At 38.6% G+C, this 26,605-nt stretch overlaps 1 protein-coding gene across 1 annotated transcript in view; it reads right to left on the bottom strand.

Moving 5' to 3' along the window:
* iqsec3a (IQ motif and Sec7 domain ArfGEF 3a) overlaps window positions 1–26,605 on the bottom strand; it is a 123,779-nt gene that overhangs the window by 75,237 nt on the left and 21,937 nt on the right. Inside the window, exon 2 of the mRNA XM_080886942.1 lies at window positions 21,144–21,224. Within this exon, the coding sequence (XP_080743068.1) occupies window positions 21,144–21,224 (81 nt within the window). The remainder of the gene's footprint in view (window positions 1–21,143; window positions 21,225–26,605) is intronic.

Genomic DNA, 26,605 nt, shown 5'->3' with positions numbered 1-26,605 from the left:
CAGTGACTTGAGACTCGACTCTGACTTGCCTGACATTACTTGAGACTTGACTTGAGACTTGAGGATAAAGACTTGAGACTTACTTGAGACTTGCAAAACAATGACTTGGTCCCACCTCTGCCTTATTGTCTATTTTGTTTTTTTTATCTTGAGAAAAATATAGCCTCACTCAAATAATCAGGAAGTAAAAGATGGTACCTATCAAATCAAGTGCATTTCAGCAAAACAGTTCATTGGTTCAAGAATATGAATTACTAACATTACTTCTAACCTTGGTGGATGTTTAAAGGTTAACTAAATCTAAGTTACATTTAGAGTAGTCCATTTGTTTCCATTACATTGTGTAGGACAAGGATGGCTTTCCTCCTTAGAGAAATTCATGATATTAATTTAACCTGTTCTAAATATTAGAAATGGTGGGCAGCTGCAGAACTAGCTCCTGATATCAGCCAGTGCCTTGGTCAAGGACACAATGATGAGGAAAAAATTGGCCAGGATTTAGAGCAGGTTATGGAGTTGAATGTGAATGTACAATCTTCCTCAAGCAGTGGGAACATGTGTGTGCAACCTGAGGCAATACTTTATTATTTATTATTTAGTGTATTCTGCAAAGCTGTATGTATTAGAGCTGTGTTTCTTGAATATTACGTGATTCTGGAGGTAGTTTTAGGGCCATCCAATATATCAGAATTCGCTAAAGTGTATTGGTAATTTGGGCGCTATCTTTTTTCTTTTTCTTTTTTTTTTTTGATAATCTGGAAGTGTTTTTAGTTTTTCGACAGCAGTTGTTAACTATACGTTATAGCAGAATAGGAGAGTCAGAGGATGAAGCCTTATCAGGCATTATTTAGACTGAGTCACCAATGTTACTGAGAGGCTCATGCACGTGTCATGAGGAATGAAAATGAAACTGCTCAATCGAAATATTAATACAGAGAAAAATAGTGAGTGAGTGAGAAATTTCCCCAATGGTTAAAAATAACTTTGTTGTATGAAGAATAAAGATGAGTTCTGAGAGGATTATCAATACAGTGCTGAAACTGATTGTCTAAGAGATTACAGCCTAACAGAGAACAGAAGAGTACGGGGGATGAAAATACACAAATTTCCAGAATAATTTAGACAAAAAGGATGAAAGGCAGACTGAGGTACTGAAATGGAGGCTCAACTGCACTGATATACTGTAGAATATGGACCAGTGGAGACAGAGATGAAGGTATACTGGGTGAAAATGCTGTAGATGAAAGGCCCAAGCCAGGAACTGACATTAAAATTTGCAGCTCCCAATCATTTTTCCCCTTAAAAAATATCAGAATAATTCATCAGAAAAATATGCTACATGACAGATATCACAGTAAAAAGAGAAAATGCATGCATGCATTCAGCACGTTTACTCTTTTCAAATACATTGATTTTAAATAATTCTAAAATGAACATTTTCTATAGAAGTAGCATTGTGTAATGTTGGCCACCATAGTCCAGCAATTACTACAAAGCATCTGCTGCGCATAGATCTAATTAGACTCACACCAATACCAATGGAGCAACTTGAGGCTCAGTGGCTTGACCGAGGACCAAGAGGGAGGAGTTGGAGATCTTTTTAGCTTAGTTGGTCTGGCAATATTTTTATTTTGTTTTATTGTATTAGCAGTAACTGTTGACACAACACAGTCTTATGAAACTCACTGATGATTGCTTGCTATCACCCATCCAAGTCTAATATTCAATCACTTTTTAGCTTTGTGTTGCTCTCCAACATCAGTTAAGGGAAGTGCAACTATTCATAGCTAGCCACTAAGTTTGACAGACGTTCAGTTGATGCTGGACAGGTAGCATCTACTGAGGGTATAAGACCTGCAAAATGACAGATGAGAGCAGTGAGAAGAAGCTAAAACAGTAAAGTTGGAGCTTTAAGCAATCTGCTTTTTTGTTAGTAGATTTATCATTATGCTAATGATGCTGCTCAAAGTCAGCCAACGGGGGATTACATCTGTTGGATTTAAGGCATTTATTTTGGTAGCAGCTGGCTGTGATATTTTTCAGTAATAATAAAAGTCATACAGTTCCAAATTAAACACTTTTGCTTCAATGCTAAATATGCAGTCATGGTTTAAAGAAAGTACACCTTCTCTTAATTCTAAAGTTTAACATCCCATTTTACAGGTTGCTGGTCTGGAGCACTCAGGTGTGTTAACACAATGCAAAGGAGGAAAGACAAGAGCAATTCTCTTAAAGAAGCAGCTGTTGCTACCCATCAGTCTGGGGATGATTAAAGGTCTATTTCCAAACAATTTGAAGTTTCCATCATTCTACAGTGTGAAAGATTTTTCACAACTGGAAAACACTCAAGACAGTTAAAAATTTCCCAGGAGCGTACGTCCCAAACCCCGTTGTTCAACTGAGGTTTGGATCATTTTAGAACCTGGTCTTTTTGTTCTGTACTTATACAGTATGTAAAACCTTGGACTTGAAAGTGGACTTACTTTAATTTACCATAAGTGTAGAAAAGGCAAATACAGAATGTTAAAGAGAATTGTCAACACATTGGTGGACTACCCAACACACACAAGGTGAAAGCTGTCCTGTACATACAGGATGATCTGCTTGTTGTATGCAGAGATAAAGAGATAAAGGCACAAGTCTATGTCTAATAAAACACAAAAGTGGGCATACCTATACACAGACTCAAGTCAGTACAACCAAATAGTTGATAAAGCCAAATATATACACATGGATATACACATGACACAAACATGCACCTTGTTCATTGTATCACACACACTATGTATACAATACAATACAATCTTTATTTATAGAGCACATTTAAAAACCAGCGGTATACCAAGTGCTTAACATAAAAGACAGAAAAGTAACATGAGTATTATACGATATTATTATAGTATCATATTATACCCCATAATGTCAAAGCACTTTCTGAACTGTACACTTGCTCTTACCGCAACTGATTAAATGTTCAAGGTCACACTGCTGCCTTCAACTGAGGTCATTTTAAACTGTTTCAGTGAACAACTAACATCAGTTTTTCTAGAGAAGATTATATTCCCAGAGTTTCAGTGTCAAGTTATTTAATTTCCTTCTTACTGGGTTTATTTGTCACCAGCACTTGGTGTTCCGAAAAGGAAAAAAAATTGAGTGAAGAGGTCATTTATTGCAACAATGGAGCCGAGGCAGGAGAGGCATGGTCTAGCATCAGGCACACCATTCGCTCCATGCCACGTTCTCCATTATCTGTCACTTTTCTCACACACTCATACTTCAGTATCTCCTCATCGGTGAAATTGCTTTTAAAGGAATGGTGAAAAAAAATGTTTCACTCTGGTTATTCCAGGGTGGAAAAAAAGGAAACTCCAGCTGTGGCCAATCTTATGTTTCCATTGACTCCACAGAAAGTGGCAAGATGCTATCCCCTCACCAGGATGATAAGAACTGGGCAAAATTCAATTACATCTCAGTGAAATGTGAAGATTCTTTTAAAAACCAGAATGGGAGTCACTCTATGTCAGTGTGGGCTTTCACAATTATTCTTTTCTCCAGCTATGGTCTTCTTTGGAGATGATGTGGGCTGTTACTGAGTGGCCAGACTGATTGGTAATGTCAAAGCAGGTCTATGTCAAAATGGGCTTAGCAGGCTCCTAGAGAAACAAACTAATGATGCGTTTTATGACCAGGTGGGCTGAAAGAGTTCAATGAAAAGGAAAGGTCTGATCTGCTGCAGACTCTCCACATACTAACAATGCCTGGAACATTAAAGACTCAAGCCACATTAGCGCCACCTATGAGTCAGTAGCACTTTTTTCAGCTTTGTATTTGTCCTTTTATTTGAGGTCTATTAAACCATATCTTGATAAAAAGGGAAAATCTGTGTAGACTGGCACCACTGGTCTGAAGTAACGCATGATGACCACCCATCACCTCTTCCAAGCAAAGCTAGAACTGACAGGGTATGACAGTCTGACATGAACACTGCAAAGATGACTCAACCCCCACCCTTCCCCCTTGCCACCAAAAATAAATCAAATAAATAAATAAAGAGCATCACTGAAGTCATGGTAACAGCTGCATTGTGCACAAAAGCATGACTAAATGTTGCCTTCTTTCATTTCCTTTCATCAGCAATGAATGGTCTGAAGGTGGTTCACATATTATAAATTAATGGGGAACGACAAAAGCCAATTTTAAGATCATACATCTTTCACATAAAGTCTTATCTTACCCAGCTGCTCAATATTTTCTATACTGATCACAGACAAGTGAAATGGAAAAGCAAAGCCCATTCAAATAAGATATTATCTCTCTGGAAACAAGTACCTACATCATTAAATCTCACTATTCCTTCCAGCTCATTCTCAAAACTAAACCACGGCCCTTCACTCCCACTCACTTTCCTCGTCATCCCCGTCTCTCATTACACGGAGCGAGGTGACAGCAGAGCGAGGTAGCCTTGTCAGCAGTTTTCCGTGTCCTCTCCTCTTCCTCTACCACCTCCTCTTCTCCTCTCTTTTTCTTGTTGATCTACCGTCATGAGGCTGTCGGCTAGCTGTCAAGGTCAAGGACTCTACCCGGTGATGTATGCTGAACGTGACAGAGTCACCCACACGTGGGGTACCTAAAGTCATTTTACAGAGCATCGTGGTGAACAACCTCCACTCTGTTAGATCACTACATTGTTTAGGAGCGAAAGCCAAATATAACACATTTAGCCATTTTTCTCTTTTACCACCTGACTCTTCTGATCATGTGGTTATTTGGAAGAACCCAACAAACCCAGATGTTCAAGGTGCCACATACGCCGAGACACAATCAAGGATGGGTAAGTGCTGGGCTTTAAGATTTAGGTGTCAGAGGCTTAGTAGCAGTTTGAAAACTGTCATGAGCTGCCTGTGTTTTAAAGTATAGATTTTTTTTTAATAGAGGACTCACTGGCTGAAATGAAAAAAGAAAACCAATTCTATAAAATCTAATGTCAGGCTTACAAAGCCACAAGAAAAGCAAACACAATAGTAGCATGGGATAGCATTACATAAGTCAGATGAGTATAAGAAATATACTATATCAGCACAGCTAGCCAAAACAGAGAGAAAGCGGTAGCTATTAACACTTTAGACAGTCCTCTGAAAAAGTATTTGCCCCCCTTTGCATGCTTGTAACACACAGACATATTAGATCACCAAGCAGATTTTAAAATTAAATAAATGTTAAAATACAAATTTAATTTATTAAGGAAAAAAAGCTGCGTGACCCTGTCTCTCTCCCACCCCTCACTAGCTACAGTCAACCGGACCTTTTGAATCAAGAAACCACTTAAATAGAACCTATAAGATAAAGTGAAGCAGGCTAGAAGATCTGAAAAAAAAAACATGCCAGGTTTTTTTCTATCTACACAAACTGTTAAGTGGCAAAATCAACAGGGCGCAAAAATTTACAAGCAGGTGACTCTTAGATGTATTTTTTATTAGATGTATTTATTTATTAACTTGTGCATTTATTTACATTGTGGCTGCTTTTGAATATCTGTGTCATCTCTTAATATCAAATCTAGCCATTCTTTAGCAACAGCTGTTTTTACATTTAAATAACCAACATTTTTGTTTGATTACATTTTTAATAATAGTAGTCATGGTACTGTTTATTTTATTAAAAACTGTACAACAAGTTTTGTCGTGAAAAGTCAGAGCCAAATTTAAAACCAGTTTAGTGGCCTGTTGATGTGTGTTTCAAATCTAGGTTGGATTATAGTTGAAAATAAAGCAACTGTCTATATTGGAAGTTGACTTTTAATAAACTTGCAATAATTACATTTAATTTAGATCATCTTTTTTAAAAACACGTGTCTCTAAACCAAAGGTGGCAATACCACACATTCAGACATAGCAGTAGATGATGTTTTTAAATGTCTGTTTTTATCAATAAGTACTATATGCACTTTCTGTTTCCATGCACAGCCATTAAAAATCAAATTGGCTTCTAAATATATATTTTTTTTAACTTTCTTTGACCCTCTAGACCAGCTCTCCCCACATTACATCAATATCTTGCAAGTCTAGAAAAGCAACTGTTGGACAGAAAAACGTCAAATGAGTGGTAAATATTTTGGTTTTCTAATATATTCCTAATCTTCAGTGTATTCAGCAATCATACTTTAGACCAACCCGTTTTACCTCTCGTTTGATTTGCACTTTAGCTTGGGGAAATAGTTTTTTTTTTTGCTGATCTTTTCTATCTTCTGCTATTAGACTTGTACTATGCTGTTGTCCTCAAAGGAATTCCAGTAGTACTTGGTGTTGACTCCAGTAAATTCTACAAGACCTGCTGTTTAAATTCCCGCCCTCTCGGATCTTCATCTGCTATTCATCTTACTGTTCCGTCCTCACACCTTATTACTATGGGGAACAGAGCTTTCAGTCGCTCTGCTCCCCGGCTCTGAATATTGACTCCCTTTGCGTATTTAAGACACAGCTCAAAACACAGCTGTTTAAACTGGTTTATTCGCTTCAGTGCTGATTTTATCTGTTGTCAAGCTCTGTTTTGCAATTTTAACTTATTTTATGTATTTTATGACTACTGTTCCTTTTATTAATTTTGTTCTTTGTAAGGTGACCTTGGGTTTCTGAAAGGCGCCCTCAAATAAAATGCATTATTTTTTTTTATTTTTTTTTTCTTGCCTGTCCCGTTTGGCTCTTTTGCCATCAGAATTGTTGTCTAAAGGCAAAGAAAGATGCCCAACGGATTTACTTTACCAAATTGACCATCCCAGCCTTGCCGTAATGGTCCATTTGATTCACCTTTTATTGTTTATTTTATTTTCACTTACTGAATACGGGACAGACTTGACTGGGGGAAAGAAGGGGAGAAAGAAAGAGGGAAAGAGAAACAGCTGAGAAGAGGGACGGGGGAGAAGGGCAAAAGACAAAAACCAACAGAACGGGCAGAAAAAAAAAGAAAAAAGAAAAAAAATGCATATATCAATCACCATTATTATTATTATTAAATAAATACAAACAACAACAGTTTGGTCTGCATTTCTTGAAAGATCATATCCCACAAACTTAATCTAGAGGTACCACACTGTCTGAAATTTGTTTTGTGTCTAAATCATTCTGCAGATCATTTCAAAGGTATATAGACACCTTGTAATTAAAATGAAAGAATGAATTAATTTTACATGTATAGAGAAGACATTTAGAATGAAACGTTATTGGCCATGTTTGCATGGTCCTTTTTTAAAAATGCTTTCATGACATTATTGTGAGTTCTGCGGCAGTCAGGGCTTTATAGGCTGATGAGCGGGACAACTGAATGTCAACTCTGGGGACACTGGGGAGGGAACCTGAGTTAGTGCGTGAGGTTAAGAGATACTGACCTCAACAAACAGCTTGGACATCCGCAGCTGTATGTTCTTGAAAGGCGCTGAGCTATCAACTGATCACCATGAGTTGGATCAGGTGGCGAGGGAGGATGCCAAACAGACCTGGCACACCCAAACGTATAGTGAGGGTGAACTGGGGACGCATGGCAGAGGCCCTGGTTCAGGAGGTCTTCAACAGCATTCTGATGGAGGCATTGAGTCAGAATGGATGTCCTGCACCACTATAGCTGAGGCTGCTGCAAGGAGCTGTGGCCGCAAGGTGGTTGGTGCCCGACATGGTAGTAATTCCAGAAGGGAGGTATCAAGCTGAAGGAGGAGTCCTATTGGGCTTGGTTAGCCATCAGGTGATGGACAGTATTATATTTTAGACAGTATAAAAAAGTTTGATATACAGTACTCATTTAAAAAAAAGTAAATTGAATATGAATTAGCGCTTTGACTGCGAAAATATTGTTTTCTTCTGTGTAATAAGTGAACATATATGCAAGACAGGGTAGTGTCCAAAGTTCCCTAATGCTAGCAAGTCTGATAGCAAGCTGCATCAGCAACTGTGTTTAGTTTAGATGTTCTCTCAGTGTTTTTGTGGATTCTCTCCAAGCACTTTGACAGGGACATGCATATCGGGTTAACTGGTAATTCTAACTGGTGTGTATGAATGATTCTGTGTGTGTGTGTGTGTGTGTGTGTGTGTGTGTGTGTGTGTGTGTGTGTGTGTGTGTGTGTGTGTGTGTACCCAGGGTCCCAGGGTGAACCCTGCCTCTTGCCCTTTGACAACCCTATGACAACCCTATGCAATCTTGAATTGGATGGACTGGTGGAGTTTATGGATCAATAAACTGTAGTGGTACAATGCAAAGACACACATACATGCAGACTAGCAATAAATAACAGACTAACAAATGGTAAAACCTCATTTACTGAAACTGGAGCACTAACTTCCAAGACAGGCTATACTTCACAGCAGGTCATATTATTTGTCAGGTTATTTAATTTAAATGTTCTGAAAGTCACCAGCATGGCAAAGAGGTCTCGTTCAGTGAATTTAATTAGAGTAGGTGAGTCTTACAGGACATCCAAAAGGGGAAAAAATCATGATGAATACTTAATGATGTAAAGTTGGGAATTTTAACTTTGGGGATTGATCAGAGTGGGCATTAGGGGAACTGCCATTTTTGGAACTTTAAATTTCACAGTAATTAATTAGGAAGGAGTTCGGAGAGCACATTCCTCCATTAATACCTATGCCCTATTTTGTCATTTTAGATAAAGTGATCCATACTTGCATTACGGGTTTTTCCTATGCTTATGTTTCACCTTCCCAATGCGTTTCATGAAAATTAGCTGGGTAGTCTCGTTGACAGACAAAAGGACACTACCAGGCAGCAGTTAAAAAAATACCTCCGCCATGGCTTGTCCTTTGACTGAGGAAAATAAGCAAGCATAATAATGTCATACCAAGTATGAAGTCAATAAAGAGTCGGAGATTTAACAACAGGCCACCTCACTGACCATGGAATTTTTGGAGCTCTGTGCTTACAAATCACTTTGCTCATAATACAACCTTTGGTAGTGGCTAACAGACATTCTGGCTATAGTTGCCTGGGTAACCATCTAATATATTTAACACCAGATCCTATGTCAATCAAGTGTCTTACTTTCCAACTTACAGTAGTTTTAATTACTCACTAATTAAAGAAAGAATTTGCTAAAATATTACTGAGTTAGAATTAGTTTTACTCATAACTTATTACCAACTAACTATATTTACTAGCTATCTATTATCACTTCTATATGTCACTAGATTGTCTTTTATTCTGAATTTCCTTCGCTAATCTCATCCTTCCATTTCCGACCTGGCGGTTCTCAGTCAAAAATATTTACCAACCTGACACATGATTCAAATCAATCCCACATCAAATTCACACATTAAAATCAGAAATATTCAAAACCAACATTGAAAGGTATGGTGACATTAGAATAATACTAATGCTATTTCCAACAGCTTCTTGTTTTTACTTAAGCTAACAATTTAATATACCCAATTAGTAAAATCAGGTTCTTCATTTCCATATGAAGAACCTGATTTAAGATACTACTCATACTACTACTACTACTACTACTACTACTACTACCAAGTTAGAACAAAGCTCACATTCTTAGAACATCTTAGTGCCATAGTACCTGACATGTGCTGCAGGAAGAAGCAGATTGTTAATTTGAGCTGACAGAGATAAACAGCCCACACTCTGTCCTCTCAGTTACCTCTGGAGCAGATGGGCAGGGCAAATGAAAGTGCCAGATGTCTGCTTTTTGGAAATTTGGCAGGGTTTTTTTTCGTTTGTTGGTTTTTTGTTTTTGTTTTTTTGCACAGTAAGGCAAGAAGTTTACATTAACTATAAGTTAAAAAGTGATGGCCACTGAACTTTACAGTTTAACAGATGGAGCAAGGATTGCTATATGTGGGAAGGTGGTGGTTAAAAAATATAGGCAGATGGCCAAAAACTAAAAGGTCAGGACAAAATGTGCAGCCAGCATGTGGACAGGCAGATGTCTCTGACTGGCAGACCGTCTGCTCCTCATCAGCACCCCCTGCTGTCCAGAGGGGAAATGTTTTGTCCATTTGGGGAGCTGCAGACAATTTAGAGGGACAGCTACATGCAGAGATCAGATAATTATCCTTGGATATTGTGCTCCCTTTTATTTCCAGTCAGTGTGCATGTCTCTTGCATGCACAAACAATCACCTACTCGCAATGTGCATTTTATCACAGCACCGTCAGACTGTTGACCTGTCTGTAAAATAGAGCTATGGACATTCTGGGACCGCTCAAATGATCAACACTAATAGGAGAAAGGAACAAAAGGAAAGCATTAGTGCTGCCAGAGCACATCGTGTGGATCTGTGTGCTTGCAGGTGTGTGTAAGGGGATTTGTAAGATAGTGGGAAAAAGAGGGCTACTAAGTTTCACAAGCCTATATATTTTAAAACTCTGGCATTGTACTCAAAATCTTTATTATCGAAAGTTATAGGATGGAGTTCAAGAATACCGCATCCATCTGAGGTGCATGTGAATCAATAATCTGTATTCAGTTTGAGAACCAAAGGCACCATAATCGAAATAGAAATTCAGCTCATAATGACTGTGTCGTTTTTTCTCAGAAAAATGGAAAACATTAAGGAAAATGTATATTTATTGTATTATTTCCCTGCGGTGACTCTGCCAGCACAGAATGGTTGTTCCTGCATAACAAGTCATCCTGCGGCATATTTTAGTAGATATTATGGCAGTTGCTGTGCCTCCAGAGAAGTGTGAGCCAGTTTCTAGAAATGACCAGAGCCATTGCAAACATGTGTCAGAGAGTGGTAAAATATGATCAAATCAGGAAGGGTTGGAAAGCCCTGTATTAGGTTTTTTTTTGTTTATTTTTTCACATTCCACCTCTATAGAAAATCAAAAATGAATGTTGCATTTGTGACTGATTACAGAAGAATTTTCAGCAAAATGAAGCACTGGCTCTGCAGCAGAAATATGATCCATTTATCAAACAGCATTATGATTTCCTGCTTAGGATGTGTTTTATTTGTAGCAGCTTGAGGTTCTCTCAGTTGCTGAGTTTAGGAGAAAAAGGGGCCTCATTTACTCACAGTGCGTACACAATTATTTTTAACATAATAACAATGATAATATTTATTACTAATGTCATTATTATTATTTCTTATATGTACCGTTTTCCAAAACACCATGAATCACAAAATGCTAATTATATTAAATGATTAATAATTAAATTCCATCTTATCTCATCTTAAATTCTGTATATCATTTAGATTTTTACAAAAATGGCACATCATGGCTGGATTTCATCACTTACACTCTTTTCTTGTTCTTTGTGGTGAGTTTCTCATCTAAGGCTGACAAATCATGTGCTCCTGGTTCTTTTCCTTGTAGTCTGTTAGTCTTTTTCATATCAGCTTTGATAGTTTTCATGTCTTTTTTTACTTGAGTCACACTGACTGTCTTAGGGGAAACAATATTCAAAAACTCTGTTATTTTAGTCTTGCTCTTTGGACACAGTTGTTTCAGTTTCTTAAGGAAACAGTGTGCAGATTTAATAAATCCAATGCTACATTTGCAAAAATTTTTGTGTGGGGTAAGAACATTTCCATGCACATATTAGTAAATGAGGTCCAGTGTCTTTTTGGAACAAGACAAAATTAAAAAAAAATAGGCCATTTAGAAACTGGTTTACTATAAGAACCCAAAACTACAAAAAGAGTATGACAATGAAATGCAGTCAAAAAGATGATCATATATTCATGTGACATCTTTATCCGAGAAGTAACTGTTACCAAATATATACAGTATACAGTAAAATAGACTAAACACATTTTTACCTAAACCCTTTCCTCTAGGCAAATCTTCAGTTAGCTGACATCATTATAACATCATTCGAGTGGTAAATTGACTAAACTTGACTCAACAGTTTTAAAAGACGGAGCTGCACTCCAAATGACCTGTAAACTAACTTTCATTATCTACTGTCTTTTATTTCAGAGTGCCTCTTTAAAAGTGTCAATCCGCTGCATTACTGTCAGCATTCTGGCTTTCACAGCAGTTTGCATGCATCAGGGAAGATCTAAGGACCCGGCCTTGACATTTACACAACGGCTGAAACTTAAAAGATTGCTGATACACACTGAGATGCAAACATTTCAAAGCTCAGGCACACACACAAACACACGCAGGCGCTGGGTGCATGAAAGATCCTGCAGCAACTTCATCAAAATGTTGTGGTTTTATTAAATCACCTCTGCAATAAAACCTTCCACTTGCCTCACAATGCTGAGATACGCAGCAAAACCAAGAGAAAAGAGGAGGAGAAACTCTCAGATCAGAAGAATCCATGAGTACCTACAGGCTGACACGACACTGTGCACGAATGCACCATGCAAAGTCTAAGAGTCCTCTTTCTGTGTGCTTGTGTATATTAAATGAGACAAAACAAGTGCACAACATCTCTGATCATGCAGCTGAGCAAGAAGAGATCTGGTGTCTTAGCTGTTTTGCATTAAGCAGGCCTTAGGGTAAAAATAAATTAGTCGGAGCATCACTTTAATTAGAAATTACTCCAAGCACTCGCACTCTTTAAAGCTCCTTTCATTCATTTACAATGCTGTATTTCAATTTTCAAGCGAATTTAGGCTGCGCAAGTCCCAGAGGATGTGTTTAAAGAGGAATAAACTGGAACAAAAACCAACAGCTGAATGGATGGACCCCAGAGGATAATGACACTGACAGAGTGCTTCTGATTGGCCAAGAGACAAAGCCCTTTACCCCAATGGGAAGATGGCAACAGAAAGACAGGAAAATAAAAAGCTAAGGCTTACAACGAGGAAGATTTTTTTTTAAAAGGAGGATCAATGCATGTGAATGCTTAGACACTCAGGAGGTATCTGAATGCTAGGTTATATGTTTCTGCTGTGCCCTCTGTTCCCATGACGACTGCCGACAAGGTCACTTTCGCTAGCCAAGGCAACGCGGTAGCCCAGCCATGGCAGGCAACACAGAAAGAGACAGAGGCAGAAGAAGGGGAGGACAAATATTAAATTATGGTGTGAAGAGGGTGAAGGAAATTTGATGATTAAGGACACCATGTGTGAAATTTCATTCGCAGGTGCACAGGTGAGACTAGCGCCGCGTGTGAGGACAAAAGCATCTGCGGTCTTACACTTTAACGAGTTCAGCCTTGAATAGGTGTGCTGATGAGAGCATGTGCCCCACTTCCCCCACTCATCTCAAGGCCAAATCCTGAATGACAAAAAAAAAGAGGCTCTAGGCAAACTTTTTAACATGCCCCTGAACGTCCTCCAACAAAACAGATCAATCACTGAATGAGTTCCCTTGTCTACCTCAATGCATCATGGTCCCTGTATTCCTGCCAGATTCTCTCAACAGATAGAAACTCTATTTGGGTTTCTCCCCAAAGTGGCAAAGCATAACCTGTTGTGTCCTTATTCATGCCGCCTCACCTTTCCATTTGGCAGACAGCAGGACTCCGGTAAATTAGTGTAGTTTATTATTAATTCCAGTGATTAATTACAGAAAAAAAGATGTCTTGTTGAGATGACACAGCTGTCTTACTCATGCCATGATCTGAGGTGAATTAATTTCCCGCTGAAACACCATAATTCTCCCCAGTGCCATCTTTCGGGGTGTCAGCTTCATCTTAACCACTCGTGGCATTTGTTTTATTAGTGCTGGCGATAAAGGGCATTGGATGGGCAATGGCCCAAATGTGTTGTCCTTCTTTTTTATATTTCTGTAAAGTCATATGCTTGCAACGTGTGACCCTTCCTCTTCTCTACTTAATCATTCTTTATAACCCATCATAAAAGATAAGGCTGTAAATCCTGATTAGGCTATGGGATTTAAAAAAGGATTGGGTCTAATTTTATCAATAAATCAGACATTTAAATTTTGGATGGCGGAATAGAGATACTGCCCAGCAACAACCAAAAAAACAAACCCAAATAGCTTCCTTAAATAAACTCTTTTAATTGTCATGTGTTCATTAAGATGAAACTTCACGAAGAAGCTAACTAATTTGCTCTCTGAAAATTAAATGGCAGATTGTGTAAGCTAATTAGCATTGGATACCTCATTAAGATGTTGGCATGCATGTGTGTATGTTTGTGCATGTCACTTGTAAGATGCACTGCAGGATAACTAATTTAAAGGGGCTTTAGATAGTGAGCAATGTGTCAGTCTTCCTGTAAGCACTGTGAAGTGGTGGAGAAAAGCAGTCTGTTCGGCAGCCGAATTGCCAACACGATCACGTATCGTGCCAAAAATGTGCGCCGTCACCTGCCAAAGGCTGACTGGTCAGTTTATTTTTAACTCTGGGACCAAAAGAGTGTTTACAAACCTATCAGCATCATCATTATGGTTCCAGCATGACACAACAATGACAGGAAAATTGTGTCTCTTGAGCTGTGCTATTTCTTTTACAAAGACAAAAAGTGACAGCACTCAGATTTAATAAATTGTGCCATATTTTTTGCCCTAAATGGTTTAACTACAGTAAAATGGCTTTATATTGCAAGAATGAAAATTGCATTTTTATGCTAATTGTGGTGAACTGCAATGCATAAATGAAATTAGTTTGATTAAAAACAAAATATTTGCTGTTACCTTTGAATGTTTTTGGGCATTTACTTGAACTGTTATTTTGAAATATTTTACAAGGTTTTAAAAACTCTTTCTTCCTTGGAAGTTATAAAGTTATGGTAATCTCCCCTTGACTTCAGTTCGGGATTCTTTGAGGAGTATGTCATTCTCTTATAATGTCACTGAAAGAACCTCACCACTTGCAACACTTACATCTGCAGGGTATTTACATTATTCTCCTTGTCTACAACGCCAGACAGCGGCATATCAAAGTCATTTTCCATGCCTTTTTAAAGTATTTGGCTTTCTAAGCTTGTTAAGAAAGCAAGAGCCCCCTTGTTTGGATTTACCAGCTTTCTAAGATAAACACTGTCAAAACAGCAGGCGCTGTCAGATTTACCAAAGTGCTCGGTGATAAATTTGACCATCTGCAAGCTCTGCTAATGTATTATAGCTGGCTGCATAATTAAAATATGCTTTGAAAAACAAATCATTATCATCTCTGATAAAAAAGAAATATATAGCTATCTTCCAAGTATTAATTCAGTTTGTTGCTATCATAGTGTGGCTTTTTAATGATTATTGAAGGATTGTTACGGGAGCAATAGCATAGAACTAATATAGTGCCAAACAGTGCTATACCATATTTCCTCAAATGATAGTTTAGTTTACCACAACAGAATAAGAAAATCAGACACATGTTTGAAACAGGCTTTTAACAGAGGCGAGATTTCGTTCCTCTGCTTGACTGCAGAAAATGGTCAACAACATGCAATATAGGCCTGCTCCAATATTATTTCGTTTGCCCTATTAAAGTAACTGCCTACGCTTATTATAACATAACAAGTGACAGCTCACTCATTAAACAGATAAATTAGCTCCCTTGAGATTCTCCACACAATGACTTTATTTTTAACAACAAGCTGGGAATCAATTAACTCAAGTCATCTGCACTAGCATGAAAGGGGAAGGTCATCAAACTGGTGACTCACTGCACTCATGGTGTCACTTCTTTGTTAATCCAACATAATGGAACAACTTATTATGGCAGAACATGTTTAATTTTTCTTTATGGGTGCTTTGTATTTGTGACTAAGTGAGCAAAAAAAAAAGGTGAACAAAGTAATATGGAGTATACCTAACAAAGCAAAAGCAGTTCATATTTCAAACTCAGCACGAGTGACACTGACTGACACTGACATGTGACATTTTGTGGGAAACATGGTTTGATATATGAGTTTCATTTATCTTTTCCAACTGATCTGGTCTTTTATGAGGGATGAAAGAAAACAAACAAGGACTAAATGTTGAATGTACTTCAATAGTGTCTCTAATATTTTATATATTTGGTCTTTTCTGTGCGCGGTTTCTATGGTGGCTCTGTGTTTGGGACATCCCTGCTGCATCCGGCTGTCAGTCTGCCAGAAATTGCACAAATGCCTTTATAAGTTCTAAGTGACGATTATAATCAACATTGTCTAGCAATTTATTAAGCAGAGCAGAGCCCAGAAAGTTAGTGTACTGTCACTGATCTACTGGTAGTAGCAACACCACCCATGTACCTGCTGACAACAGAACAGAACAGCACTACTGTTAGCACCTTCTGCAAAAAATAAATAAACAAAAAAATGAAAAAAATAGTTCAGAAGTAAGAGTGCAGATTCCCTGTAACATTTGTAACAAATGATTTTGGATATGATCCCAAACACTTGAGTAAACTTCACACTGTGGCATCAAAGTGTGAATATAAATGTATGCTCTGGGAGGGTTTTTTAAGAGGAAGTGCATACTGTTTTTTGTTGTGCTTCCATTCAGATCAAACCAATTGACTATAGGCTGCTGACTAGCTGAGATTTCATGATTGGTACGCATTTGTAGTTACAGGCTCAGAGACTCAAATAAAACTCAATCATTGTACACACAGCAAATTCTACCTGCAGCTTGTCCATTGGGGATCTTTCCAAGTGCCATCTTCTGCTGTGCCTTTCTCTGTGCTGCAATATTCTAATAATCATGTTTTCCTTCCATTTATTAGGTTCCCGAGGCCCTGTGTGTTGACTACAGCAGTTCTCAGTTCTGCTGTAAAGCAGAAAGTTAAACTTAAGGTACCCTATGGGACTGTAAAAGTATCAACAGTACTCCCGAGTGCAAGTTTAGCACACTCCAGCAAAAGATGACTCACACTACTAATTGAAAGGCTGTGGCCATCCCTTCCAATCACCCCCTCCAATGACTGATTATATATCTGACTTTGTGACCCCGAATACAGATCACCTATCGTCTCTAAACCCTCTGGGGCCTCCTTAATGCATGGCAAGAGTGACCACACTGTCACAATGAATTTCCAGCCTCCTCAGAGTCCTCATTATACGTGACAGTAAAATCTTCACTTTCCTTTTCAGTTCTCAACTTTCCACTTTCTGCTCATTTAAATTATGCTATATTCACAGCATTGTGAATGCCAGGCTAATCAGAAAAAAACTCCTTAGGTAAAGACGTGCACAAACCAAGAGCAAACAAAGCTCCAAATCAGTACAATTAGTTCTTATAGAGGCTCATGGTGCTGCCCTTTTCTAAGTTGACCCCTCTGACACAGAGGCTTGAATTACTCAGAGTAGAAAGAGCGGTGCTAATGAAACATCAATGATTGCACTTTGTCAGGTTTAGTGAGTGAACGAAGGCTTCATCCCGAAGCGGAGGCAATGCACAACGAGGCAATGAGTTGTCTTTTTTATATGTTAATGAGGTCTTTTTTGCTGTGAAACCCTTTTATCGCTGAAGACAACTCGCTCTTGTTTCAGTATAGTCTGCACCATTTGCAGTTTGCATCAGATTTCACACTCCTCGTCAGAGTCATAACTCTGTCAAATCACGACAGACAGACATGACACAAATATTTTTAGATTAAATGTAATTTGTGATTTTCGATTATCTCTCATGTCATGCATACCATGAATAATCCTCCACAGAATGTCAACTTGTACACCAACTGCTTCATTGCCAATAAGTTCAAGCTGACCTTATTTGACATAATTGTATTGTTATTAATTTATCAAAAAGCCAAGAAACTTGAAGCTCAAGTAGCCCATAGTTAAACAAACGTAATCGACACCATGAAGAATTAAGGTAGTTCTGAAGGTCCAACCCAGTAGAAATAGGTGTAACTAATGAAGTGGTTGGTGAGTGCATATATGGCATGCTTCACCCTTAAGGATTATAAGTATGGGGGAAAAAAAACAAGTAAGAAATCAAAGTGTTCAGTACAAGTGACATGGCAGCCTATTTTTAAGGATTTCTTTGCTGATTGCCAATGTTGTATGTTTCCCTGCATTTTATGCATTATGTCTAATCTATGCCATGTGTACCATAGCGAAATACTACTACAAACATGTATGTCAGCACACACAAGAATAAGTGGTGCTCCTGGCGTTAAATTCAAAATGAGCATCATCATCATCAAGACAGAGGTAAGTCAAAAATATAAGGATTATCTCCTAAAAGTTTCATGATTTCTGAATTACAGCCTTCCCTGATACAGTTACAAACATATACTCATTAGCCAGTTTATTATGATGTCAAATATCTAATCAACTAATCACACAGCAGCAACTCAGTGTACTTGGGCAGGTAGGCTTGGACAAGACAACCTGCTCAAGAACAGGGAAGAAAGGTCTTTTAAGTCACTTTGAACATTGCATGGTTTTTGGTAGCAGACGGGTATCTCAGAAACTGCTGATCGCTGGGGATTTCCCCACCCAATCATCTTTAAAGTCTGGAACTGTCTGAAAAAGAGAAAATATCCAGTAAAGTGGAAGCTTTCTATGCAAAAATGCCCTGGTGATGTCAGAGGTCATCCTCCTTTGAGTTGAAGGGAAGGCAACAGAAACCCAAATAAACTCTCATTACAACCAAGGTATGCAGAAGAGCATCTCTAAATGTACAACACACCCAATCTTGAAGCAGATGGGCTACGGCAACAGAAGAGCACCTTTGGGATGCGGTGGAATGAGAGATATACATCATGGATGTGCAGCCAGAAATTCTAGAGCTACATTGTAATGTTATCCTGTTAATATGGAGCGAACTGTCTGAGGAATATTTTCAGAATCTTGTTGAATCTATGCCATGACGAATGTAGTCAGTTCTCAAGGAAAAAAAATATGTAACTCTGAATAGCACGGTGTAAAGAAAAACGAGTAAGAAATCAAAGTGTTCGTTACAAGTGATAGGGCAGTCTGTTATTATGGATGTCTTTGTTGATTAGATGGACAGTGTTGTATATTTTTCTGCATTACATGCATATTAATTAATCCATGATGTGTGTACCAAAGTGAAACGCAGCCACCCACACATGTACATCAGCACACACCCACGCACACAGACAGGGAGCTATGTTCTGATCACTGCCAAGCCGAAGCATGCAACATGATAAGAACTTCCTTTTTTCACATGAACACAGATGCAATACATGTGTCGACAAGGAGGCGCACCAGATTCCAACATGGGAAAGACCCTACTGTACACAGAGTATGTGTTATGGCAGTTTCACAAACACACTCAAGACTTCAGTTACATGGTAATATTCATACATGGCTCTTTTGAACTTAGTGTGACCACAGTGAAGAAACAAGCCCGAATGACGTGAGCATGAATGACGATGGATGCAATGAGGCGTGGGTGCCATGTGGAGTTATGTGATGCGATGATGCCGTGTGAGTAAATGATCGACCAATCACTGACAACAATGCGGACATATAGAAATCAACGACAACAGAATACAGCTTTCAAAAACAGATAAGACACAACAAGAAGAAACGAGAAAGGGCAAAACAAAACCACAAGCTGCTTTCCGTGTGGGCCCCAGAGAGTCCTGCTTTGAAGTGGTTTGCTTCAGATACTGGCAACGAGGGGAGGGGGTGTTTTGCAGGGATGGAGGGGTTGACAAGTTAGCAAAGACCTTCTGCTGTGCACTTCGCTTGTACCTTTTGCTAATGGCCCCAAAGCACAAAACAATCACAAAACACAACAGCCCCAAACACCCTCTATCAAGTAAAGTTCAAGCCGGTGAACTTGATCAATTTTGCTCTTTGAATTGCCCCACCCCTCACCAGTTTTAAACCCATGAGAGTCACTCCTGTGAACCTTTAATCCCTTCCAATAGAATCACAGCATGTATTAAATAATAAAGGCTCTGAAGTGACTTTTATAACAAAAGATCCAGTACAAGATGCTGGGTTTCAGTAAGTCGGCAGGCTTTCTGAAGCCCATTTTTCTGCTTTGTCAAAATAGCAAATAAACCTTGTATAATATTCACAACTCTTCCTTCCTCTGCTTCTCAACTACACAGGCCTGAGAGGGATTTAGAGTGTGATTGTGTTGGTCTGCAGCCTTTTGCCACTTACTGTGTCCAGCACTGCAGGGGCTATGATTTGCTATCAATGGGCGTTTGCTTATCTGCTATTTTCTGCCAAGCTCAGACAATGCGGCAAAGCAATTCTGTGACACGTGCAGTCAACAACAAACAAACCATTTTGGGGCGGATAGCTTAATTGCTATTGATGCTCCTTGGCTAGATGAATATCATAATTTTCTTTCAAAGTCTGGTGGTAGAGTGCACTTGGGGAAAATATAACCAGGAGGCACTGTCAATTTTGCTTGAAAGGGGCCAGATAATACCTTGTCAAAGCCTTTCATTATTTCTTTTGTTCCTACATGTCTAATTATATATCTTAGAGACTGCCTGTACAACATTAAGTATTGATTATTATGCGTCCTCAAAACTGCCTAGCCAAAATAGTCCTACAAAAGTACAGTCATTACAGCAGCTAATTATTAGTTGCTGTGTTTTTTCATATTTCCCAGGACAGTGGGAGTAAATTACCCCATCAAACTGACTTCAGAGCTTTCAAATTACATGGAAAACTTGATTTAAAATAAAGAGCCTATTTGTAATTTACCACCAGTACTAAGTAATTGCATGGGCTAATCTGTCAAAAAAAGATATCATCAGCATTATCATTCTGCTTTGCCTACTAAATCCAATGTAATATTTCCCCAGTTGTTCAGTTTTCGCAAGTACTTGACCATTGTCCAGAAAATGGGATGTTACTGATATAGATCATATTGCTGTGTTTCATTGTGTTTATCGCAGTAGCCTGACAAACATGGCACTAACAGTCGCTGGAAATAACAAATCGTATCCAGTGTATCTTAAATTCACTCAGGAAACAAGTTCAATCTCAACCACAACAAGATCCAAAACCCAAGCTGTTGTGACAAGGGACATTTAAAACCATTGGGAGTGATTCGCTCTCTGTGGCTCGGTGTCTATTTAAGATAGATGAGATCATGAAGGGGATGGAATGCACCTTGTCCTGGAAGAACCTGAAGCAGTTACAACCACTTCAACTTAGATACCACTGCTGGGGCACTTGTGTTGACTAGTGTAGCTACGGCAGCACTGCTATAAAAAGGATGCATGATACGTGGCTGCAATCAAAGTTGAACAAATAAATAAACTTAAATTGAAAAAAATTGAAAAAAGAAAAAATAAACATTTGTGCAGATGTTACAAGGATGCAGTCATCTTACCTGGGAACACAGGCAGTGGAGGTCTCCCCCTCAGGAGCCTCTGGGGCTGGGCAGCAGAACTGGTGTAGTACTGTTGGGTTTCTGTGTGAAAAAAGAGTGGAAACAAAACAGAGGCAATCATATATTTTGTTTAAACTTTAGTTATTGTTTAAATGTAGAACAAAACACTATATATGACAGCAACTTTTTAATCATGGCTTAGCCAGCGTGGCTAGTGGCTAAATCATTATACACCATATATGTATAATACCATGAAAGTGTAGCAGAGTAATAAGGTTAGAGGATGAGGTTGGTGTACCTAGTTGCCAGTTGGGGTGTGAGCCCCACGTCCATCCTCTGTACTGTTCATGCTCTTAATGGGGTGAACTGTGTTATTTCCTTTACAAACATAGCTTGGTTAAAATGCATTATTTTTTATATGATTATAGTAATTGAGATATATATATATATATATATATATATATATATATATTTATGTTTTTGGTTTGTTGATTTATTTATTAATATAGTTTAATGTCTCTTTCTTGTAGCTGTGTTTTAAGTGCTGCAAAGTTAGTCTGACATTACTTAGTTTTTTTTTGGTAAATCTTTGTCTGCCTTCCTTTCTGACCAGCCAGTCATGAACTCATTTGACTGGTGGTTATACTATATACAATAAGGCAGATAACCTTTGACCATGGTTGGATGGTATCACGTGAGAAACCTCTATTGTCAGGTGAATTTATCAGTCTCTAAAAGCCCACAAAAATGTTGACAACAGTTTGCAAACCCTACATTAAAAACATTAATGTCTAAAAAAGTTTTTAAAAAATCTGGATGCTGTTTTAGAGAAGAAATTCAGTGAATGCATTTTAATTTTTGACTGAAATACTGGTTAAAAGATCCCGTCAGTGTCTTATGATTTGCATCAAAATCTGTTTCCTGAGATCCTGAAGCCTGCATTTCCTCACTGCCCACTGGTTTTCCACTGTGGATTTCCCATTTTAGCTCATCACCTGATTAGTTTCCCACATACACATCTGCTTCCCATCAGTCATCAGCCCTGTGTCTCATAGCTGTAGTCACCAACACCTGCATATTTCCAGCTTCCTAGCTAATCAAATAAAACCAATGCCAGTGGGGGAAACAAGATATCAGCATGCACCCTGTTTCACCTTATTCAACTCCTTGCAGTCCTTACAACCAGAAATGTCTGCTTTGTCTGTAACGGGTTACTGCCCATCTGTGCGATAGTAAGGGATTACTATCGCAAAAACGGTAATTAGATTACCGTTACTTTCCCGGAGGAACGCTGCGTTACTAAAACCGTGATTTTGTTGCGAGAATGTCTCATCACAGTGACGTAAGCGAGTGCAACGTTCCTGACAACAGCTGTGCGCAGATTAACAATGGATAATATATCGAGTGCGGAGAGAGTATGAGCGTGCAGCGTTTAAAGCGTGGAAGTACTGACCTTACTTTGAGTTTGATTCCACAAAAAGTGACAAAAACATTAGTGTCCCTTGTGCGTGGGAAGAAAACTTCTTTTTACAGCCAAAAAAACCCCCCTAAACAAGCACCGAGTGCGCAACGACGTAATGGGAAATTCACAGAGAAACTCGCGGATTCTTCCACTGACCGCTGCGACTCATCTGCACCAGGGCACACCTCCGCCTACCCCACTCCTGCTTTACAGGTGAAAATAGAGCAACAGGACCGCTAGTCTTTGACTTTATTTATTTTCTGCTGTGTTTTACTTGCATCTATTTGAAAGACTGAGTGTAAACACAAAAAATATTTTATTTTATGTGCTGGAATGTGCAGAAAATAGGTTTAAATGTTAAACTAATTTCTTCAAGTCAGAGAATGTTGCATATAATTAAATTTTTACTTGATGCATAAAGTTAAAAGATTAAAACTGATAAAAACAAGTTTAAAAAAAAAAGACTTTTCCATTTGTTTACATTTTATATGATGGATTATGCAGAAAACGTAGAATTGGGCTGAAAGATCTATCGCTTTATCACCTATGCAGGTTGTAAATTGTGTTTTTAAAAAGTAACTAAGTAATTAATTACTTTTGAAAATAAGTACCGTATTTCCCGGACTACAAAGCGCACCTAAATATTAGCCGCACAAGCTAAAATCAGGGGAAAATCCTGTTTTGTACATACATTAGCCGCACCTGACTAAAAGCCGCAGGTGTTTCAATGTTGACTTATCATATGTAAGAGAATATGCACAAAGGGAATTGTCAGGAAAGAGATGGCTGTTTGGAGACATCACTTTTATTAATATTTTGAAAAACAAGTTATGGGTACATATTTGCACATGTAGTACATAACAGTAGCCTACAGCACACCAGAAAAATAGATTCGGACTACCTTTTAGGCTCAGGTGCAGTGACACAGCTTTAACAAGAAGAAAAGTCAGTCATTCACCACCATCTTTCTCTTCTTCCTGCGCACTAAAACCACCAAAGTCCTCTTCTCCAGTGTCGGATACAAACAGGCTCAGGATGGCTTCGTCATCCACTCTTCTTCTCTCCTTCGTTGTCACTTTCAAAACCAAAGAAATCCTCATTGTCAGTGTCAGAGTCGAACACCCTCAGAAGGGCCGTGGCGGTGTCCTCCTCTCCATCATGCAGCAGTCCAGCCCTTCAAAATCCGTTGGTGATCGTGGATGTTTTCACACTTTTCCACGCTGTCAGAATCCACCGGTGGAGTTGGGCATAACTTGCAAGTTTATCGCCGCTCATCATCCACGCCTCCCGCTGAATGCGTAGCGCTACTTTGAAGTTTGTTTTTCGCGCTACTTCGTACGGCACTACGTTGCCTGGCGGACGGACGTGTGACTAACATACCACTCTTGAACCCCGATCCTTCCGCCAGGCAACGTAGTGCCGTACAACAGCGGAACACACAAAACAAATCGTCTTACGATATGACAAAAATCATGGACAATCCATAGAAAAGCCGCACCTGACTAAAAGCCGCAGGGTTCAAAGCTTGTGCAAAAAGTAGCGGCTTATAGCCCGACATTTACGGTAATCAGTAAAATAACGGGATTACTTTTCTGGGGAAGTTATCAGTAATTAGTTACTGATTACTTTTTCAAGTAACTTGACCAACACTGCTTATAAGTGAGTAGTTTGTTTTTCTGTTTTTGTAAAGGACTGAAACACTGTTATCATTTATATGTGGAAATTATGCACTCATACTGAAATATGTGTGTGTGTGATATATCTGGAAGCTGGTCCACGGGAAAAAAAAATGACTCAATCATATATTCTGTAAATGAGTTTGGATGTTATAAGGTGATCTTTCCAGTCACTTTTCTCTTTTGTTTCAAGCTTATTGACATTACAGTTGTCTTTATGTTACTTTAGTGAGAGAATGTGAGATGCTGTGTTTGCTCTCGCACAACAATATCTGCCCCGGAGCCTAACACAGGATTGTTACACTGTATCTATAATGTGAATAAAGATGGTATTTGTTCAGTGCTCTGGGCCCTATTCCAGGAAGCAGGTTCAGCAAACTCTGAGTCTACTCATGAAGTTAGAGTTAATTAACATTCGGACTGACAACTTTGAGTTTACAGTTCAAGAACAGCTGATCAGATCAGTCAGCTCTGAGCATGTTCACCCTGAGTTAAGTGCATGAATGAGTAGGAGCTTCAAACTAGCTGCTGAGCAAGACTTTTTTTTGTCGAAGGACTTTGCTAACATCCACGATGAAATGAAGCATTACTACATAGAGCAACGCAGTTATGTCCATTATGGCAGTTCTGCCACATATTTTCCTGCAGGGCATCACAGTTAGTTCCTTTTATAGCAAAGAAAGGCAAGTGCAGAAATCTGAGAGTGGATGAGTGATAAAAGAGATCCCTGCAAGCTCCTCAGAATTCCTAGATAAAGATGAGGAAATCATATTAAGGTAGCACGGCGAGTCAGTGAGCATGGAACGAGGAAAGGGGAGGAGGGAGTGGAGGATATGGTTTAAAGGATGTGTATGCTGACAGAAATGATCAAATCAATTTAAAATAGCGTGTATGAAATAAACAACCAGAGAAAAGAATATATCATCCAAAACATACTGCAGTGTTTGGATTTTTCTTTTAATCTTAGTAACATATTTATTTTAGGAAATTCAACTCAAGATTAAAAACACTACTTAGGTGAAAAACTATCTAATGATGTTTCATTTTAATACTCCCCCCCCCCCCCCCCCCCTATCCTTTTCCATTCTTGCCTTGCCTTGTTTAGAGGTAATACAGGAGAGATGTCCACAGAAGCACAGAGTTCATATTTTGAATAAATCAGCACCATGGACAGAGACAGACCAGGCAACTGCGTCTCCGGGAAAAAAACATCTATTCTCAACTCAACTGAAGTTTTTGAAAAGTAATCCCAGCTAAAAAAAAGTGCAGAAAAAATTGTTCAGCTGTTTACAGAGCAATACAATGTGTGCAACAAACGGTTGTTTTCATTTTAAACAAGTGCGCACAGAGAGCACAATGTCCCCAGAAGGGCAAAGGCTATACTTAAACTTTGATGCTTTATGATGTTTATACTACAACATGCTGAATATCTGATGTTAAATGATAATAAAAGGATTCTGATGTTGTGTGGCGTCATACTGAGAGAAAAAACTGTGTACAACACTCTTGATATGTTTTCTTTTTCAAGGCGAATGCTGACCTTTGCTTCCAACAGTGACGACAAAGACCAAATGCTTAAAGAATCTAGTTAGCTGTTACCAGGGTCTACAGTCACACAGCTGTTAAAAATGATATCTTGAAAGCTGTGGACACTGGACTGCTAACAAACCTCTCTTTGTCTTCACAATGATATTAAATTGCAAAAGAAATAATAATAAATTCCTGCTGACACTTTCAGTTTTGTTTTGTTTTTTCTAGTTCATGGTGTGTTCCTTTTTTACCAACTGAGAACAATTAATTGATTATCATAATAGCAGAAATCTTTGTCTTCTACCAACAGACTTAAAGAGTCAGGCCATGCACTTCAAACCAATGCATTAGCAGGTTGGGCTGTGAAATGGTAAAATACTCTTTTCAGAACAAAGAATTCTCATAAAGTTTTAGTAGAAAGACTGATTAGATCATTTGTCTTTAAAGCTGCTGACCAAGAACTCACTGTGTAAAAGTGCTTTTATTATACTAACACTGAAATTTTCCACGATTAGCAGTTCATCAAAACCTCTAAGAGAAAGAAATACAATTGACAGGACAGTGAAAGTGTGGCTCCAGCAAGTCTACTGATAATGCATCAAAGCAAGACATCCCCCTCCTTTGCTGGAACAGTCAATGGCCCTACAGTCAAAGATGAAGGCAATACTGGCTTATAGTGAAGACAGAGCAAGGACTTAAAATTTTAATGTCAAAAAGCTTTGAGGCCATTTTGCTTTTCTTTCTTCCTCAGTTTGCAGTTCTCTTTCAAAGTGGAAGCTACTTCACATTGTCCA

The sequence above is a fragment of the Rhamphochromis sp. 'chilingali' genome (genome assembly GCF_963969265.1).
Source record: "Rhamphochromis sp. 'chilingali' genome assembly, chromosome: 7".
Classification (NCBI taxonomy): Eukaryota; Metazoa; Chordata; class Actinopteri; order Cichliformes; family Cichlidae; genus Rhamphochromis; species Rhamphochromis sp. 'chilingali'.
This window is presented reverse-complemented; position numbering and strand designations above follow the sequence as displayed.